Below are 12,667 nucleotides of genomic sequence, written 5' to 3' on the forward strand. Positions count from 1 at the left end.
CACACACACACACACACACACACACACACACCCGCACGCACGCATGTACCCTCCCTCTCTCTCTCTCCCCCCCAGTCTAAAAACAATAATACCTTGGAAGAGTAGAGCACACAGAGGACCCAGGGCTTGATTTCTAAATACCAATCTTCCCTAAAAGAAACAGTAGTTCCACCAGACGTGATACAGCACACCGATAATCTCAGCACTGGGAAGGCAAAGGCAGGAAGATCTCTGTGAGTTCGAGTCCAGCCTGGTCTACAGAGAGAGTTCCAGAACAGCCAGGTCTATTTAGATAGACCTTGCCAAATATATGCCAAATGGAGTCAATGGAATATAACTCTACTGAATAAATAAAAATCCAAGCACACCTAGACAGAAACAAATTATACATAAGAATCCTGCGCTTCCTGCCAGCACTCTGGCCATGAGCAGAGTACATGAGCTGTGCTATGTGAGGACGGCCTCCGTCCTCCCGGCTAACCTAGTTTGTCAGTACACTCTGAAATTCACATCATGAGGAAATCACTACACGTTTCTCAGAACAACTCATTGTCACTCTTATTATTATCTACTAATTAAATGGATGAATAAATTAATATAACAGGGTGACTACAACTTAGAATGTAAAAATATGCTAGAATTAGAAAAAGGCCATTCAACAATCATGTCAGTAAAAACCATTTCGAGTAAGAATGAATTGAACTCTAAAAGCACAGGGAAAATTAAAATGGAATATTTATAAAATCTCAGGGTTTCTAACAAGAATCTGTAAAATACGTATTTCCTTAAAAGAGAAAACATAGTAACTTTATATTATAGGAACCCGGCAGATCTCATCTTACCCAAGTAACTAAAGTTCACATCAAGAGTCAGAGAACAAACAGGATGTTTCTGAAACAAGGCACTGAAATATCAATTCTAGGGTACTGCACAAAACAAGTCTAAATCTCCCCTCTGTCTGTCTGTCATGTGCAAGTGTGCCATGGCATACACATGGGTCAGAGGACAATTTATTAAGAGTCTGGTCTCTCCTTGCCCCCATCCTGGGGACCAAACTCAGGTTGTCCAGCTTGGCGGTAAGCATCTTTAGCCACTGACCCACCTCAAGGCCCACAAATCTGATGTTTTTGGTTTTTGAGACAGGATTTCTCTGTGTAGTTCTGGTTGTCCTGGAACTCACTCTGTAGAGCGGGCTAGCTTCAAATGCAGAGATCCACCTGCCTCCACCTCCCGAGTGGAGGGATTCTCTTCAGAACCTCTAAATCTTTTGCCTTTCACAAATCTGAATTTTATCATGAGAAACTGTGATGGTTTGAAAGAAAATGGCCCCCAAAGGAAGTGGCACTACTTAGGAGGTGTGGCCTTGTGGGAGGAAGTGTGTCACTGCGGAGGTAGGCTTTGAAGTCTCATATATGTTCAAGCCTCTCCTAGTGTCTCAGATCACTTCCTGTTGCCTACCTACCAAGATATAAAACTGTCAGCTCCTTCTCCAGCATCACATCTGCCTGCAGCCACCATTCCCACTATGATGATAATGGACTAAACCTCTGAAACTGTAAGCCAGCCCCAATTAAATGTTTTCCTTAATATGAGTTGTCATGGTCATGGGTGTCTCTTCACAGCAATAGAAATCCTAAGATGGAAACTATCAAGCAGATTTAAATTAAGGGGCATTCTACAAATGGTCAACAATCTTTAAAACTGCCCAAGGGCAGGACTGGCAGGAACTGTTTCAGACTAATGGATTCTAAAGAGGCATGCAGCAAATTCAGTAGGTAATCTATTGTTAGATGCTACACTAGAAAACAATGGTCTTTCTTTTAGACAGTGGCTGAAGAAGAAAATTTACCTAGGTACTTTAGCATTAGTGTTCCATTGCTGCTAAGTGTAGATCTAACTTCTTCACCCTGACATACCTAACAAATCTGAAGCATACAGAGAATAGTAAAATTGGCGTTTCCCTATTAGCACTTCAATACTTACCACAGCATCAAAGCGGTTATGATACATCTCTCCCTGACTCTGCTCAATGTAGCGTTTTTTCGCATAAATAAAAGCAGGTATTCCTCCATACGCCCAGCCAATGATGCCTGCTGAAACAGCTGCCCTGACGATATAGTCAACTTCCTTTGGAATTTTCTCTTGTTCGCTAAAACCCAAAAAAGAAAATACTGTTTGGACGTTATTCAAAATACTGTGTTCCAAATTATCCCAAATGCTGGTACCACACTCTCAGAACAGATGAAATGCTGCTGTGAGTTCCATAGCAGCTACAAAAGGGCAGCACAGGTCAGGTGTAACCGTGGACACTGCCATTACAGCACTCAGGAGGCTGGGGGAGGGGGAGGCAGGAGTTGGAAGCCAGCCTTTGCTACATAATGAAACCCTGATCCAAAACAGAAACAGCAACACACATATGTCTTAAACAAATGCACTCTATGCTACTAGAAAACTAGGATAGTAACTGCCCTTGGAGGAAAGGGCACAAGGGGGAGCTCCTGGGATACAGGTAACAATTTCTGGTGTTGCTTGCAGACATGCTCATCTATGAAAACTCATTAACAAGCACACTTTGGTATATTTCTAATACTTCCATTTTTAAATTCTAAGCTAATAAACGCCACATGAACTTGAGATTTTTTTATTTATTATTACATATACAGTGTTCTGCCTGCAGGCCAGAAGAGGGCGCCAGACCTCATTACAGATGGTTGTGAGCCACCACAGGGTTACTGGGAATTGAATTCGGGACCTCTGGAAGAGCAACCTGTGCTCTTAACCTCCGAGCCATCTTTCCTACTTAATTCATGAGATTTTTTTTTTTTTTGGTTTTTATATTTTTAGTTTTTCGAGACAGGGTTTCTCTGTGGTTTTGGAGCCTGTCCTGGAACTAGCTCTTGTAGACCAGGCTGGTCTCGAACTCACAGAGATTCACCTGCCTCTGCCTCCCAAGTGCTGGGAAATTCATGAGATTTTTAAGAGCAAGACATAAAATATGAATTTTAAACATCTGGAATGTGAATTCTAAAGATGTTAAAGCCCAGAGGCCGTAGCGATGGCTCAACGGGTAAGAGAACTTGCAGAGGACTCTGGTTCAGTTCCCAGCACCCAACTGGGACATCAGACTCTCCTCGCCCCCTTGGCGATGAAGCACCTGCACAGTGCACACACATACATGCAAACATTCAAACACATGAATAAAAAAAATGAATGAATGAATGAATGAATGAATAAATAAATCTCTTTTTTAAGAAAAAAAAGTCAAAATCCTTACTAAACACTGGCTTTATGATACACTCAGACAGGCACTATACCGAGCACTGGAAGCCATCACAATGGCCCCAGGCTATACTCATGAGTTCCAGGCCCGCCTGAAGAGCACAGTGAGAGTCAACTCTTTATTGAGACAGCATCTCACATTGCCTGGGAACTCCTGACCATCCCACCTTCACCTCAGGGGATAGTACTGCAGGCTCGGGCCTCCACGCCTAGCTTTAAAATCATACAAGGGAAAAAAGTCCTGAGAAAATTCACCATGCAGTAGGCAGCACAGGGTCAATCTAAAGTAAGGAAGAGCAGTTTAATTCATGTTATGCCTCTCGAATACATAAAAACTAGACCTTTGTTTCCAGGATGGACTCTTGAAAACAGCTAAACAATATGGTACTGCTGCAGTGACCCTCCTAAGGGAACCATTAGATGACAAGCTTTCTTCTGAAAGTGTGTGACCCTAATTCTCAATCACTACGCTCTGCCTTCATGCACAAAAGAAGTTAAAACTCTTTAGGAAACAAATCCTTAAATTCACATTAATAGGAAAACTGCCATAATTTAAATTTTACATTAAACAGAACTTTAAAGTCATCTACAGAACCCTTGCCTGCTGACTTGCAACTACAGGTAAACTCCACTTTCACGGAGCTCCGATGCCTCTGTGCACATACCACAGAAGGAACGTACATATAAAAATGCAGGTGGGAACCCGGGGTGGCGAGGAAAGAGAGAGCAGAGAAGGGAGGGAGAACAGCTGTCACTGTTTCTAGTTCCTAGTGCAAAATCGAAATTGACCATTCTCTCTGCCCCTCCCCAGTTCCCACTTTTAGTATATAGGGCCACTACTGGTCAAGAAAGATCAAAGTCTGAGACCAAATGAAATATGAAAAAGAATGTTAGTGTGGACTTATAAATATAGTTCCTAGTGATTACCATATGACAATAACAGGGGTGGTCCGATTTTTCTAATATAGACAATTAGGGTACGATGCTGTTTTAAGAGCGTGACTTTGAATGAGTGTGCCTCAAACACAGCGTGCCAACCACGCGCGGAAGGACACTACGAGCAGGGCAGAGAACGTCAGCGTCGTCACCAGGCCCACGAGCCGCGGCCGGCGCCCCCAGTCACCCTCCCCACACACCCGAGGCCTTTTTACTCTTTGGCAAACAGCTGCCGGAGGCGGTCCCATCCAGATTCCGGGGAACCGGGTTCGGAAACGCGAGAGTGCGCCTCCCGATCCTCCGCAAAGCCTTGGGAATCCGCAGCCACAGCGCCGGCAGCAAAGACTCGGGGAAAGGGACCCCAGGCCCGGCACAGGAGGCTGCGGGGCGCGGGCGGCGGGACCTCCATGGCGCCCCCCAAGCCCACGGACAGGCACCCTGCGGCCGGCGAGCACCGTGGGCGACGGTGACCTGCACAGCGGAGCAGGACGAAATTCGGGAAACCGGACCTCACATCCGGCCCCAGGTCGGCTCACTCGGAAGCACGAGACCGGAAGTCCCGCCCCTAGCGGTGCAAAAGGCCGAGGGGAGGGACGAGGGCGGAACCCTGGGTGAAAGCTCTTCCGCTCAGGGGAGGGTGTGTGACGGTCGTGCCCCGGAAGTGAGTTGGCGGCGGCGGTATCTTTTCAATGAGATGCTAAGGTCTTTGCGCCCAGTAGCTCGGGTCTACTGGGTCAGTTGGTCTGGGCGGGCTCCGCTCAGCCTAAGATGCTCACGGAGTTAAGTGAGGTGACTCGTTTAAGATGCAGAAAGCCCACGCAGAAGGCGACAGTACTTTATGCAGTGCAAGTAGCGTGCGGAAAGAGAGAGGCGATGTGCAAAAGCCCAAGCTTCACCAAGCTTCTCTGGTGGACCGAGCCGAGTTCACCCTTGCCCTGGCATTAGGGGCAGCCGTATAGCTCCAAGAGCTGAGAAGGCTTTTTGAAGCATCAGCTGTGGGCATTTTTTTTTTATAGCGTGGGTCCCGCTACAAGTATTCATAGGCTTATTACTCTGAGAGGGCAAAAGATCTAGAATTTTAATCGCTTAATAACTGGAACTATTATTTCCTGTTACCTTCTGCTAAGAACATGTGCTTCGAAGTCTAGCTTTCATTGCAAGGCCCTCTCATTGGACGAAGCGTCCCAAGACTGGAATTTAAGCCTTTAGGAATTGGTGCAGGAGTCCTGATTTGGCCATACATGATGAGGCCGACCAGCCCGGGCTTCACAAGACCACAGCATGGTTCCCAGCACTTATATCAGGAATTATCACAACCACCTGTACTCCAGTTCCAGCGTACCATACCAGTTCAGGACTCCCGAGGGCGCACCCGCACATTTTCTTTTTTCAAATGTAAATTGTTCTCTATTCGCATATACACCTAAAGGCCAGAAGAGGGCATCAGGTCCCACTACAGATGACTGTAAACCACTTTCATGGTGGTTCAAAGTGGTTCATGGGAATCGAACTGGGGGACTTCTGGAAAAAATGTCGATGCTCTTAACAGCATGCTGAACCGTCTCTCCAGCCCCTACTCTTTTTTTTTTTTTTTAAAGCAAACCGCCAAGGCAAAAACAAGAAGTTCACCAAGGTAAAATATTCCCAGTTGGTTTGTGTAATATATAATCCTCGGCAGTTAGCACGTATCCCATATTCTTTGCTAACTCCTTCACCTACTTCCTTCTCTTCTAGTTAAAGTACCCGACTGGATACACAGCTCAGTGGTGCTCTGCAGCCACCTCCATAGTGCACTGATTAATGAATGAGGAACTTTCACAAGGAGATCTATGTATATATAGTAAGTAGGATTTGGGGAGCCGACTGTGGGACACCTCTAAGATGAGGGCCAGAGAAGGGCCTTAGATGAAACACCTGTCAACACTTTCTGCAGTGTCTTCATTTCCTGTTTGCTGAGTTCTCACAAGAGGACTGCGCTGAACATTCATCTCTGGCCTTCTGGATCACCACCAATCTGTGTTTAACCCGAAGTAGCTGTTATTTCCACCACCACCCCCATTTCTCTGTGTAGCCTTGGCTGTTCTATACCTTGCTCTATAGACCAGGCTGGCCTCAAACTCAGAGATCTGCCTGCTTCAAGTAATTATCTGTTGAATAAAGAATTGAGATCCTAATACCTGGCTCTAGTTTGCACCTGTTTGGTCCCCCTCCCCCCCCTTTTTTTTTCAAAGGTGGGCACTGGGGCTAAGGTCATAAGGCTGGTAAGACCAACAAATGGTTGTATTGCCTGTCTGCCTGACCTGAAGGAAAAGCTGAGTGTTCTCATTTATCTGCCATTCCATTCTTGAGGTCTTGGGATTGATCCTCAGATCTGGAGCTAGAGTCATTCTGGAATCAGGGTAGCCTCCGAAAGGGGACAGGGCAAAGGCTGGACAGACATTGACAAAATCATTTACATATAACTCAATTATCCCCAGGATCCTGTGCCCTGTAGACAGACACAAATGATAACAGATACATTTCACTAACCCTACAGACTGATTTTGCTGTATTAGGCGGTACTGGGAACTGAATCTATGCCAGGCAAGTGCTCTGCCGCTCAACTATTTTCCAGCCTCAACGATTCATTTGTAAAGTTGCCTTTGCTACCTCGGACCTTGGCTTCTGCTCCCCGTTCCTGCTCTTGCTCATCTCTCTCCAACTCTCTTACTCGGTCAGCCTCCCATATTTCCCAGGCCATCAGAGCTTACCTTCTTGTACCACAGGAAAGTACTCTGCCTCTCCTGTACTCTGATCATTCTGAAGGGTTTCAAAGTCACAAGGTTGTCGTGGGGGAGTGATCAAAGCACACTTTAACGCCATCAGTGACAGATCTCAATCATCACTGCTTGGAACCAACCACTCCTTGTTCCCCAGCCCATGGAGCTGAATTCTAAACCCAACAGCTTTTCCTGTTGTCAGTTTTCTCTTGGGTCAGCAGATTCCCTTGGGCAGGTTCACCAAGTACAACTCTTAGAAAACACATTATATTTGGTTATACCTTTTCCACAGTAGAGAGGATGAACTTTTCTGAGGAGAAAATGGTAAGTTTGGAGCTGAGCTAGCATGAACGATAACAAAATCTCCCCAAGTATGAGCACACGAACTATTTCCAAAAGCATTCACTTTACACATACAACAGTGTTACACGTCATTCTCAAACCATCTGCACTGAGGTACACAGAACAGTATAAAACCCAAGGGACTTTTGTTGTTTTCAAAACAAAGATACCCCTTGCTACTCAAGAGGGCAAGAGACGATCTGTATTGATCCATTTCTTCCAATGCATCTCATCCTCTCCGCAGTCAGTAACCGAGCAATTTAAAAATAGAATTTAGTTAAGTCAGGTGACTGTGTCAGTCCATCCCCCACTCACCCGTCCCCCCACGGTTCTTCAGTAACTGTTCTGTGTGAGGCACTGTGCTAGATAATGGGGACATCAAGAGCAGCGAAACATCGTTCTCACCATCAATAAGCTTACGGAATAGCGGAAGAAACAGCCAAGTAACTGCACCGCAGCGTGACAGCGGATCATACAGGCACGAGCAGACTGTTACAATAGTCCCTAGCAACCAAGAATGAAGCCCAGAGAGGTGATGTCGGAAGTGGTAACTTGAACTAACTGTCCACACATGTGTTTCAGAAGGGACATAAGGAAGTACTCCAATGATGATTTACACTAAAATACCTCTTGTAGGAGTAAAAATGACAGCTATAAGTGCTCTATGAATTGACACTTCATGATGTGTTCACATATGAAGATCATTGTCTCTGCAAACTGAGATGGTCCTGCTGCTGCTAACTTAAGAAGGCAAAATCAAAGGTGTGCAAAAGGTTAGTTAAGAGTTTATGAGACAGGCCCTTGTGTAGCCAGACTGTCCTTGAACCCTTGTGTAGCTGATGGTGGCCATGAACTCCTCCTCCGGCCTCTACTTCAGAAGTGTCAGTATAACAGGGACATTGTTTCGTTTTGTTTTTTTTAACAAGACTGCTTCCTAAATGTATTAAGAGATCTCTCTCCTTGTCTCTCTCCTTTAGAGAGAGAATAAAAAGGGCATGAAGGCACAAAATGGGCACTTGAAACCCCACTGCAGAACTTACTCATGCAATTGAAGCATTATAGAAACCTCCTGAGGGCCAAAGAATTTATGCTTCTATAAAAGAGAACGCCAACAGCGCTGCACGGCACAGCCATTGCTTCCTTCGACTCTTCAGGAAATGGTCACTGCGGTACTTTTCACAAACACCATAGGATTTCTACATTAAAATAAAGCAACAGACATCAAGCCTAGAATAACTTCAAAGTTGCAAATATGAATTATACCAAACGATGGATGGTCTGCTCCAAATAACAGGACAAAGGGTGTCTTCACACGGAGCCAGTCAGTTTCACAGTGAGGATACATGGAGATGACCTGAGGCACACGCTGTGATTGGTCATGAGAAAAATGAAAGTTGGAATGCAGTTCCAAATCCGTCTTTCATGATTTCGGAGAGCTGTTCATCACGCACATTTTAGATCGTTCTTGTTACTCCCTTCGGATACAACATGATAAGGAAAACTAGAAGTTTGGCTTGGCCAAAGGTGTTCAAAGTCTAGCTGTCACGCTCATGATACACATGTCACCACAGAACGTCACAGATCCACTGTCAAGGTTCCGGCCCTCCAATGATGACTACAGTTCAGTTTTCAGAAGTCTGGGAATGATCTGACCATACTCTTTCCTTCGTGTTACATTATAGGACAGGAACTTGGAGTATTCAGTCAAGAGGTTCTCCCAGTAACAGGTGATGTCGTCCATCTGCAAATGGTGGATGATGAACCTGCTTCCCCTAGAGATAAGATTAACAAGAGCATTTTACATCACAGGCTTTAAAAATAACAAGCCTACAAATGGTTAGGCTGCTTTATCATGAGCCTTGTTCTGCGCATGCTGTTTGATTTAACTCACCTGCACCTCACAAGCAACCCTGTAACTGTACTATCCCTATGTATGTATTTAGCAATAGAACTTAATGTTTGTTTCCAAAAACAAGCATTATTACCAGCCAATATTCATTATAAACACTTAAGTTTGTCGTTGTTGTTTTGTCTTGGTGTGATTTGGAGTTTTGAGATGTCTTACTTTTTACTTCAGGATAGCCTAAAATTCACTTCACAGCCTAGGCTGGCCTGGAACTCAAAGCAGTTCTCTTGACTAAGTCTCTCCGTTGCTGGGGTTACAGGTGTGAGTCATCACGCTCAGCTAAAAACATCTGTCTTAGTTCCTCAAAGACTGAGGTCTGGGGCTTGGAGAGAGGGTGCAGTGGTTAAGGGTGTACTGCTCTGGCAAAGGACCAGCTCATACTGCTTTATCTCCAGCGCCAGGGGGCTGATGCCTCTGACCTCCTGGGCACCAGCCCTGATGTGCACATACCCAGACACAGACAAAACAGACATACAATTTAAAAGTAAAATGAATCGTAAAAGACTGAAATCTATTTGTATAAAACAGGGAGCAAAGCTGGGCGGTGGTGGCGCACGCCTTTAATCCCAGTACTCGGGAGGCAGAAGCAGGTGGATCTCTGTGAGTTCAAGACCAGCCAGGTCTACAAGAGCTAGTTCCAGGACAGGCTCCAAAGCCGCAGAGAAACCCTGTCTCGAAAAACAAAACAAAACAAAACAAAAAAACAAAAAAACAAAAAAAAAAAACAAAACAGGGAGCAATTGTGGACTGTGTATCTGGCTCCAGGACAGCTTTAACTCTGGGTTACCATTGTAATGAAGCTCAGGTATGGACATTATCATGTAACTCTATTTGGAAAGCTTTAGGACAGATGAGGACAAAAAAGGACAAATGAATAGAGCTTACCTTTTAGCAATTTCCTGAGCAATATCATCATTTGCTTTTACAAATTCCAACAGCTCCCTGAAATGACAAGAACCATGACACTGTAGAGGCTGGGGAGATGGCTCTGCTGCTAGCGCGTTTGCCACGCAAGCACAGGGACCCGTGTTCAACAACACTACCACGGAAGAAGCCTAGAATGGTGGCTTGTACTTTTGATTCCTGTGCTAGTAAGGTGGAGACCAGTGGATCCCTGGAGCTTGTGGTCAGCCAGCCAATTCAAATAAGCGAGCACAAGGTCCCAGCAAGAGATTCTGTCTCAAAGAGAACAAAAGGTTTGGCCTCTGAAGAACAATATCTAAGGTTGACCTCTGGTCTTTATACACACATGAACAAACACACATGCACCACACACACATCTTGAGCTTTTAAAATATAAACCACACTCATAATAGCAAGTAAGAAAGACAATAGATAAATCTGTAGATAAGTAGGTTGTAGATGATTTCTTTAAAACAAAGCTATCAGCGTGCCTGCCTAAAGAGCTAAAGTAACAGCAAAGATAAAACCTCAATATACAAAACCAGGAATGATGGAGCATGGTATATGCTGATAATCCCAGTACACGGGAGGCAGAAGCAGGAGGATCAGGAGTTCAAGGCCACCCCAACTATATAGCAAATTTGAAGACAGCCTGAGTTACATAAAATGGTATCTCAAAAAATACAAAAGACAAAGGGAAAAAAATACAAGTTAAAGTAAGATTGTTACAATAATCATAATAAACCAAGTATAATAAATAATTTCTAGCCGGGAGGTGATGGTGCACACTTTTAATCCCAGCACTAGGAAGGCAGAGGCAGACGGGTCTCTGTGAGTTCGAGGCCAGCCTGATCTATATGAGCTAGTTCCAGGACAGGCTCCAAAGCTACAAAGAAACCCTGTCTCAAAAAAACAAAAAAGAGAACAAAAAAACAAAACAAAAAAAAGAGAACAAAAAACAAAAAAACCATTTCTGGGGCCAGAAAAACGGCTCAGCAGGTGGCGGCAGCAGCCCGACAAGACAAGTCCACCCTGGAACCCATCTGAAAACTGGCTGTGGTGGCAATCTTGTTATCTCAGCAGGAGGCAGGGACAGGAGAGTCACCAAGAAGCCCGAGAGCCAGTCAGCCTGGAGTGTACATCACAGTTGCCGGGACAAGCAGAAGGCAAGACCAGACTCCTGGAGTTATTCTCTGACGACTACATATACAATGGCAAGTGCGTATGCTCGCTGACAAGTGTTTCCCCCCACATACACACACACACACACACACACAAATAAATAAAAATATTTAATTTCCAACTTGCTCTCCAAATTCTTGTTCTAGCCAGAGGAGGGAACTGGTTCCCATTCCTGGCCCTTCTCCACATCTTTCTGTCTCCCACATGAAAGACTCTGCTAAGGCTTCACTAACCGACAACATAACAAGGCCAAATCTATCTTCAGTTGTTGAAAGAGCAAAGCCTCTCACTTCACGTACACATTACGTTAGAATCAGCACTGTGAATTAAAGAACTTTTCAAGTTCAATCCCATGTATCCTCTACCTGGATAATACACAGCAGTATACAGTGTGTGTGTGGGGGGGGGGGGGATTTCACCGAAAAATGAAATCATCCTGAGGAAATGCCTTAAGTAGTCACTTAAGAGACTGAGGAGCAAATGGCCATAGGAAACTGTAGTTGGGAGGTGAGTGCTTACTGGACATTGGAGAGGTCTGTCTTGACTGGGATGTAGTGAACCCATGGCTTTAACTGTGGGTAGAAGAATTCAACCCACTCATCACCAACATGGAAGACCAGCGAACCACACAAGAAGAGATGCTTGAACCGGAAACTTGCAGCTACACCTCGGAAATTAAACAGATACCTGAGAAAGAGAAGACAACACACTTCACTTTCCGCAGCTACGGCCTCAAACCCCACACCATTCCCTCACTCCTGCTCTGCTCTTAGGATCTCCCTCCTTCCCTTTTGTAATTCGTTCCCTTTTTGAGTTAGTTCCTTTTTACTTAGTTGTCACCTTGACACCAACTAGAATCACTTGGGAAGGACTCAGTCTCCACTATCAGTTCACCTATAGGCAAGTCAGTAGGGGTGGTTCCTCGATTAGTGATTGGCATGGGAGAGCCCAGCTCATGGGGGTGATGCCACCCGTGGGCAGGATGTTCCGGATCATATAAGGAAGCAGGCTTAGCAGGCCATAGGCAACAATCCAGTAATCAGTACTCCTCTGTGGCCTCTGCTTCAGTACCTGGCTCCAGGTTCCTACCTTGAGTTCCTGCCCTGAATCCCCTGGATGATGGACTGCAGGCTAGAAACTGAAATAAAGCCTTTCTCCTCAAGTGCTTTTTGGTCATGGTATTTTACTACAGTAATAGAAACCCTAACTAACCGTAGGCCGGGAGGGTGGCGCACACCTTTAATCCCAGCACTTGGGAGGCAGAGGCAGGCGGATCTCTGTGAGTTCGAGACCAGCCTGGTCTACAAGAGATAGTTCCAGGACAGGCTCCAAAACCACAGAGAAACCCTGTCTTGAAAAA

The 12,667-nt window shown here is 45.1% G+C and overlaps 2 protein-coding genes and 1 long non-coding RNA gene across 3 annotated transcripts in view; 1 reads left to right on the forward strand and 2 right to left on the reverse strand.

Moving 5' to 3' along the window:
• Timmdc1 (translocase of inner mitochondrial membrane domain containing 1) overlaps positions 1 to 4,763 on the reverse strand; it is a 21,880-nt gene extending 17,117 nt beyond the window's left edge. Inside the window, exons 1-2 of the mRNA XM_050148719.1 lie at positions 4,431 to 4,763; positions 1,984 to 2,149 (exon numbers count right to left, since the gene is read on the reverse strand). Of these exons, the coding sequence (XP_050004676.1) occupies positions 1,984 to 2,149; positions 4,431 to 4,624 (360 nt within the window). The 5' untranslated portion in view covers positions 4,625 to 4,763. The remainder of the gene's footprint in view (positions 1 to 1,983; positions 2,150 to 4,430) is intronic.
• Positions 4,764 to 4,889: 126 nt separating this feature from the next.
• On the forward strand, positions 4,890 to 6,421 carry LOC126505598 (uncharacterized). The gene is made up of 3 exons (XR_007592940.1): positions 4,890 to 5,848; positions 5,950 to 6,055; positions 6,149 to 6,421. It is a non-coding gene; the product is annotated as an uncharacterized lncRNA (long non-coding RNA).
• An 804-nt stretch (positions 6,422 to 7,225) lies between these two features.
• Positions 7,226 to 12,667, reverse strand: part of Poglut1 (protein O-glucosyltransferase 1) — a 24,166-nt gene continuing 18,724 nt past the window's right edge. Inside the window, exons 8-10 of the mRNA XM_050149081.1 lie at positions 11,827 to 12,059; positions 10,108 to 10,164; positions 7,226 to 9,088 (exon numbers count right to left, since the gene is read on the reverse strand). Coding sequence (XP_050005038.1) covers positions 8,932 to 9,088; positions 10,108 to 10,164; positions 11,827 to 12,059 — 447 coding nt within the window. The 3' untranslated portion in view covers positions 7,226 to 8,931. The remainder of the gene's footprint in view (positions 9,089 to 10,107; positions 10,165 to 11,826; positions 12,060 to 12,667) is intronic.

Source organism: Alexandromys fortis, unplaced genomic scaffold, assembly GCF_014885135.2.
Source record: "Alexandromys fortis isolate MF-2015 unplaced genomic scaffold, M_Fortis_MF-2015_v1.1 scaffold_4, whole genome shotgun sequence".
NCBI classification, from domain to species: domain Eukaryota; kingdom Metazoa; phylum Chordata; class Mammalia; order Rodentia; family Cricetidae; genus Alexandromys; species Alexandromys fortis.